At 34.9% G+C, this 7,784-nt stretch overlaps 1 protein-coding gene across 1 annotated transcript; it reads right to left on the minus strand.

The window, feature by feature from the left end:
• Positions 1-1,160: 1,160 nt before the first annotated feature.
• On the minus strand, positions 1,161-7,724 carry LOC138710701 (ubiquitin-conjugating enzyme E2 S). The gene is made up of 5 exons (XM_069841767.1): positions 7,580-7,724; positions 7,259-7,406; positions 5,095-5,285; positions 2,952-3,080; positions 1,161-2,269 (listed from the first exon to the last, which is right to left on the minus strand). Exons 1-5 carry the CDS (start codon positions 7,595-7,597, stop codon positions 2,117-2,119), a joined length of 639 nt encoding a protein of 212 aa, XP_069697868.1. The 5' UTR covers positions 7,598-7,724; the 3' UTR covers positions 1,161-2,116.
• Positions 7,725-7,784: the final 60 nt, after the last annotated feature.

The raw sequence follows: 7,784 nt of genomic DNA on the forward strand, positions 1-7,784 counted from the left end.
AGAGCAGCTGGCTACGGACTGGAAGGTCCGGGGTTCGATCCCAGGTGGTGACAGGATTTTTTCTCGTTGCCAAACTTTCAGAACGGCCCCGAGGTTCACTCAGCCTCATATAAAATTGAGTACCGGGTCTTTCCCGGGGGTAAAAGGCAGTCAGAGCATGGTGCCGACCACACCACCTCATTCTAGTGCCGAGGTCATGTAAAGCATGGGGCTCTACCTCCATGCCCCCCCCCCCCAAGTGCCTTCATGGCATGTTACGGGGATACCTTTACCTTTAACCTGCACATCTTACTGCCCATCAGTTTCAGAACTGGTAACTGTTTTTCTTTACTTTTCATATTTATAATCTTTTAATTAAATAAAATTTCACGTCAATAACTGATTGAATTCCCCTTTCAGATCATCTCTTCTTCCCACAAACACAGTAGTTTGTCTCTTATTCAATTTGCGCAATTGTGATTTATCTGTAATGTCATTTTAAACTGTGCCCTTTCCAGGAAACACATTTGAAAATTACCGCTTTCTTCTTCCTCCAACTAAAGGGAATCTTCAAATAAAGGTTTCCACATCACAGAGACAGCTCAAGACAAAGGGGAAAATATTAATAGAAAACACATGAGCTGCAGCTCGTAACTAAACAAGCCTTGCCTTTTTTCGTGAGACATGTTTCAGGAAATAAGTCTCGTTTTTATTATTTCCACCCACTGTTTAATACTTGTGTATGTGTACACAAGTCTACACGACTATTTCAGAAAAATTTAGTTTGTACATTGATCATGAAATTAGGTCAGACCCATTAAATTATTTACTATTTTTTTTGGGCATTAGGATTTATTTGTTTTTATTATTGGTTTAAGTGTATTAATTTAAGTAAAGTTAATAGAAGATTTTAACTTCTTTCTTATGCTTTCAAAACATATACTTTTCTTTAAAGCTTTTTAACTTTAATTATTTAAATTATCTCAAAATTAGCTAAACTTAAAGGAATGAAGACGAAAGTTTTGTGGAAAATATTCATCACTGAGTAAAGCAGAGGTTAAGGTGCCATAGGACCACAGACTGGATTCATGTTGAGCATATTTTCCTGTATAATTTTAATGGATAGGTTACTGGTTATTTCACATTTTAAATAAAATGCGTATCAAAAATAAACACAAACATTATCTAAAATCCTTTAATGGACAATATAAATAACACAATTTACATTATCACTAGTACAACACACAAGCATTCACACATCCACATTCTATCTCAATCATAGTCAACAGTGATGCTAACAGAAAGCTCAAATCCCGGAATTTGAGGGAAGAAAGAAGGACTCATCATTACCACCAATTTCTGGCAGTTAAGTTCATGTTAAATTACAACTACTATTGATCTGTTGTGATCAAACGAGACGTAGTACTTTAGAAAGTTTAAGAAGTTGATTTTCTAGTTGAGTATTTACTTAGCTCCACATCTGGAAATACATTCTTTTTCTCATTTGCCACCATCCTTACATTTCTGCTCTCCGGAATAAGATGTAAGGAAGTTAAAGATTTTATTGTTTATAGCACATATTTACGAAAGACACACACACGCACACATACAGTACTTCACTTAACAAAATCAAGAAGGAAATGTATCTATAATAGAGTTCTTATTTGAAGGTTAAGTTATAAAGAATGGAAATACTTGTGGCCTGAGGTGTTCGTGGTTTAGACTCTCGATACATGTACATAACCCAAATTTAGTATAGATTAATTCATATATTAACACTAAGGTCCCAAGTGTATAATATACATAAAAGGTGCTTAAACAATTTAAAAATAAATAACAAAAAAATCCATATAAGGACATATCTAAGCCAATAAATACTTTTAGTATGCACTCAAACCAGTTCCACTGATCTCAGAGCGTCGAAATAAATCATTTTCTAAAGGTACCATTCAGAAATAGTTTTAGACAGTAAGCTGCTTGTTAAATGTCGAGTTACTTCAAGTGTAGCCATCTAAAATCAGTGCCTTTCTCTCTTTAAAAATATGTACATATAAAAAAAATATTTCCTAATCTGATCTTCATTCTTTCCTACAATTCTCTGCATGGAAAGATGAGATCAAAAGTCCAAGTTTTAATTTCATAACCTTTTCAATGTTCTCTTTTTATCCTTGAGTAGTTTCTTCTTCTCTTTCTCAGCTGCTACTTTCTTGTCACCCGCGTGTTTCTTGGCCATTGGACCATCTGCCGATGATGCAGCTACTTCGAGTCCAGCCTTGGGTACTTTAGAAGACTGAAAAAAGAATATAATTTCTAAAATGAACTTTTTTTTGGTACAATATTCAATTGCAAATAAAGATGCAAATAGGTTCTATAAATACTAATTGAGGCACTGAGATCAAAAACGGGACTACTCTCTTAACTAAAGATTGAACTACCAGAATCTTGGAATATGTTGGCTCATTTTATTTAACATTGTATCTCGAAGTGCATGATACACTTTGTTAGAAGAAGACTAATCACTTGACAAATTCTATTTTTCAACTTAATGCTAGAATTCTACAATGTTCCACACAAGTGATAATTAATTAAACAATGAAGAGTTGTTCATATAATATGGGAGTACTCTTAACTCAGATACCCCAAAATTGAGGACAAGTCCTGTTTTTCATCTCAGCTCCTCAAAAAATAATCGCACGCACGCACGCACACACACACCCGCGCGCGCGCACACCATACAGTACTTCACTTAACAAAATCAAGGAGAAAATGTATCTATATCTTTGTTCTGCTAAATAATAAACTGGCAAGTATGAGTCAAAAATCGAAGTGATATAGTTTAAGGTACAGGAAAGGGGAAAATTGTGTAATTTATGACATACACTCGTTTTCTATACTATCTCATACTCGGCCCCACAACAAGGGCCCAAGTCTAGATTAAGAAGATGTTCTACACATCAAAAGCCTGAACTTACCAATGCATGAATTTCTGTCATCATTTTCGCTCTCTGTGAATAACATTCATATTGTTCCAGAAGTAGTTTACCAGCCTCTTCATTTAGTGCAGATTCTGCATTAGGTACAATGAGCAAACATTTGACAGTCTGAAAGGCAAAAAAGGTTATCTTAAAATGTTTATTTAAAAATGCATCATCTTTTTTAACATCAATTACAATTTGTAATATATTTCATATTAATCCCATATTGTTGGATATTGGTTCCTTTTCAGTTTCAATCTTAGCTGTGGGAAAGACTTCACTGGCACAGGTGTACTTAATACAAACACCATAAATCCTCAGTCATCAAACTATCTGAACTTCATATAGCTATATAGTAATTCCCCATATCCGTGGGGGGATATGTTCGAAAACCTACTGCAGATAATAGCAAACCCTATAAATATCCCACTGGTATGCTGCTACTGCAGCAAGTGTCAGGGCAGTGAAAAGTAAACAGTGCCACTAATAAGAGTGTTGGCAATTGATATTCCCAGTCTATGAATACAGGATGCGATTAAATTCCAGATTCCCTACAAAACTCTTCAAATTAAAAAATGTCACTGAGGTAAGTTCCGAGGATAATGGCATATTACAATACTTAGAAAATTTTCACTAAGTTAACTGGTGAACCACCGTTGCTGAAGAGTTGTGCAATATACATTGCAGATTTCCCTTTTACTTTTAGGATACTTTAACAGAAAAAAAAGAAAAAACATTTCCTCTTTTTACTTCCAAAAATCTTCTTATTCAAATACCAACATAGCCAACTATTTTTCTTACTTACAGAGCACACTGAATAAAAACTACAATTATCTTTATTTAGTACTGTACTTATAGCAAAGGGCAGTCCAGTAAGCCGGGAAAACCATTATGTTCTGAGCTATCTCCATAGCTTTTGTAATCATGCTGCCACAATGACCACTACACAACAGCCGACTTAACTTATGTAGTTTACTATTCTATACAGTTAATTCAAATGGTAATCATTATGTAACTCTGTTCTTTATTACTGTCCTCTTAGAAAGGTCTAAAGTTTTTTATATCTACTGTATTAGAGCCTACATTATTTACAGGAATGGAGGGACGCCCATATATATATAGTGAGGGTCACATAAGAACAGTTCCTAAACAGCAAATATTGCCGTCTTGTCAGTGTTGCCAACTGTTACCAGATATCACACGATCCTACATACTAAGCAACTTATTTACTTAGCGTACTTTATGTCGGAAGGTTATTCTAAATAATTCAATAATTTGTAACATTTTCTTAGGCAAACTATGCGGAAAAGGAATCAACATGTCAAGTATTCTGTCTAGCAATACTAAATTCATTGGTTTGACTAAACAATTAACTCACGAGACCTAACCTAGAAAATGTATTTTGTTTGACCACATGAAATTATTAGTACTAACTCCGAAAACTTACCTGACTATAGTCTTGAATTATAACCACAACGCAACACACAAAATAACTATTATGTATTAATATTAATTAATTATTAGTATGTTCAAATTTCACTAGCTTCCAAGTAATTTTAATTTCATGGAACTCCAATACCGACAAATATTGTCGCTATTTGCCTCAGCTGCCAACATACCAGTTGCAAAATCAATACCATTTGTAGTATTTGTCAGTATCGAAATTCGAAACGAAGATGGCAAAAGAAAATCCAACCTTCAAACTAGAAAATTACCACAATCCACTAACATATTGTAGTAATGGGAGAAAAATGGTTAGGGTTCACCCTTAGGGTATGAACTAAGCTGACCCGGACTATACTGACAAATTCCTTCTCTTGTTCGTAAAAGTGAGAAGTTCTTGGCCCCAATTCTGACGTCTATTTATGCTAAGGATTGTCACTACGTGAGTTATCAGTTTCTTTGCGACATTTCACAGCAGTGCTACAAAATTATTTCTAACTTCATAACACTAAACACAAATTAAGCACGTGGTAGTAACACACCGTGTGACACATCTAGTAAACTGGCAATGCAGCAGTCACAGCTGATCGAAAATACTATGTTCTGATTGGTTCAGAAGGCTACTGAACAGCATTCAACTTTTTCATAACAACTGTCAAGAGCAAGGTTACAACTTCCTGGGTATAGCTTTACTTACAAGTAGTATATGCTTGATTCCAAGATCAGGCTTCCAGTCCTTTTTCAACGTGTTGACACAGATCTCACCGTTCTTTGCCACATTTGGATGAAATATCTTTGTAAGAAAAAACGCTTTTGGAGGTGTTTGTGGAAAATCCTTCCCTAGGGCAAGCTTGACTCTAAAAACTCCTCCTGCGTATGGTGTACCAGCTGAAACATATTAAATGCAAACGTGAGTAAAATTTTCACGTCTGATTATTATTCATAATGCACATTAATTTCCTTATTCATCACACCAATTTATACTACAAGGTACTGAGGATGTAATGAGGACAGACTTAAATGTGGAGATTAAAACAATTTATGTGGTTGTTTGATGTAGGCCTACATTTTATAACTAGGTACAGACTTTTATTAAAAAAACTGCTCTATTCATAGCAGACTAGAATAAAATGGAAAAAGGAAGATTGATGATGAACCGAGAGAAAAACAAGTGTGTGAAGGATTGCAGAAAAACTATGTGATCCCCAAGCCATTAGACCACTTGTCACAGTCCAGTGTCGTTCCAATGAAGGAAAATAGAAACATTTTCAAGTGGAAAAGCTGAAATATGGATATAGCCTATTAGATATCACTATAAAGAAAGGAAAGGGAAATGTCACACAGCACAAAAAAAAAAAAAATCGAGGTTTTGCAGCAGCAAAGCAGGGATGTCTAAATAGATGTTAATAATGACAGAGAGGTAAGCATTGCAATCTTCACTAGTCAAGGAAAGCAGTCCGTAAGACTAACAGCACTGTACTGTAATGTTAATGAAAAATGAACATGCAGAATCAAACTGAATATTCCACAAAGTACCTATAAAACTGTATTGTATTTATAGGCTATGTTCCACATGAAAGATACAGACACTAGCAAACAGTTATTAGTAGGGACCCCGGAATTTCGCAAATGGATCTTTTGCAAGGAAGAAAAAAAAAAGCGCCGTTCTTTTGATTTATGAGTATTGTATGTCAGAGCAAACGATTTTTATGCTACCTCTACATGTTGTATCAACAAAAGCAAATTCCCAATGTAGACAAATTAGCCACGTGACAAATGCAGACTATTAATGGTTCCCTCTACACGTTTAATGGCATTTTTGCAAACAATGATACAAATCCGGTTCAACTGTAGCACACTAAGTCACTGAATGGCCCCCCAATGTATAGAGAGCTTGTTGGCCCAATATCCGACTCAGGACACAAAAACTGACAGTAAGGCAAGCGGTGCTAGTGTTGGTGAGCACAGGTCAATACAAGCAACTACCCCTCTACACTATGGCATTAGCCAACATTAGGGCCTGTATTATCAAGTGTAACGGGAAACAAAATATCCAAGTAACGTGTATCATCTAGATTACTTTATTATCAAGTTATAATAAGATAAAAGGCGTATAACGTGCATAGATGTTTATATTCCTTGTTCGGTCAGGCCACTCTGGTGTATTCGCACAATGAAAGAATATTAAGTTATATTCTTCCATTATTTGATGACACTTCCCTCACATTCCGTATCTTGCATACTTGAGATTCCATATAAATTACCGGTACTAATTATAATCTACAATAATGTATTAATTATTTTGACCTGATCTAATAAAACCATAGGCTATTGTAAATCTTAAGTTAGGCTATAAGCTTACTGCAAAGGAAATAGGCTGAAACAATCTAAATATTATAGACTACTCACAACAAAAATTGCACACTTCATAAATTCCATACCGTAAGCTACAGAATAAATTAACCATGACCTTTAGTTTGTATGAAGAATAACTTAGTATTCCTTTTAAATTTGTAAACTCAACAACATGCATCACTAATGAAACAACTGTTTAAATACCCTACTGCTTTCCTCTGATTTAAAGGGCGAGTGTGCAGTAACAGTAATGAAAATAACCAAATAATTTAATTATATACTGTAACTTGACATTCATTTACCTATATATCTTAATAGCATTACGCGAAACATTGTTCACTAGCCTATACGAATACAGGTTGCTCTGAATGGTCTCTCACAATTTTCAAAAATTTTGTTCACAAAATTTATTCCAAAATTTCACAAACTTTAAGCTACATTTTGATCGTAACACACAACTGGGCCAAATTCACAACTGAAAATGACAATAAAAGTCCACATATTACCTGGTCCTTCAATATAGGCCTGAATGTCTGTAATATCCTCGTCATTAATGTTTACTTTTATGCCTTCTGGTGGTTCATTCACCAAATCATTCATCTCCTTAACTACTCTCCGGATAATTTGTGGTGATAAGTTCTCCACATTCGACATCTGTAAGACAATTAAAATTATATTAGTCTTTCCAAAACGAAACATTTCTTAAATACGACCAAGGTCCTGCAACACACGGCGTTTAACCCAACGGTTACACACACGCATATAGGCCTAAATGCAAATATCGGACGCCAGGAACTCTAAAATACGAGTTAATAAAAATTACCCACCGAATTCATCGCTGCCATATTATTCAAATAATACAGTCAAACAAATACAATTCTAGAATTTTCAAGACTATACTTTATATTGAGGCATAAAAATCTTTAACGTCACAACACTATGACTGCTGCTGCTGCTACTGCTTGCAATAAAGCAACATTTCAAATTATAGCCAATCACAAATAAGACTCTGTAATCTCAACCCCAAACGAA

The sequence above is a fragment of the Periplaneta americana genome, chromosome 12 (genome assembly GCF_040183065.1).
Source record: "Periplaneta americana isolate PAMFEO1 chromosome 12, P.americana_PAMFEO1_priV1, whole genome shotgun sequence".
In the NCBI taxonomy this organism is placed as follows: Eukaryota; Metazoa; Arthropoda; class Insecta; order Blattodea; family Blattidae; genus Periplaneta; species Periplaneta americana.

What these genes read in the sequence shown, in the direction of transcription:
- LOC138710701 (XM_069841767.1), bottom strand. An exon ending in GGCCTATATTGAAGGACCAG is followed by an intron (nt 5,286 to 7,258) that starts GTAATATGTGGA and finishes AATATGTTTCAG; the next exon opens with CTGGTACACCATACGCAGGA. An exon ending in TGACAGAAATTCATGCATTG is followed by an intron (nt 2,270 to 2,951) that starts GTAAGTTCAGGC and finishes TTCTTTTTTCAG; the next exon opens with TCTTCTAAAGTACCCAAGGC.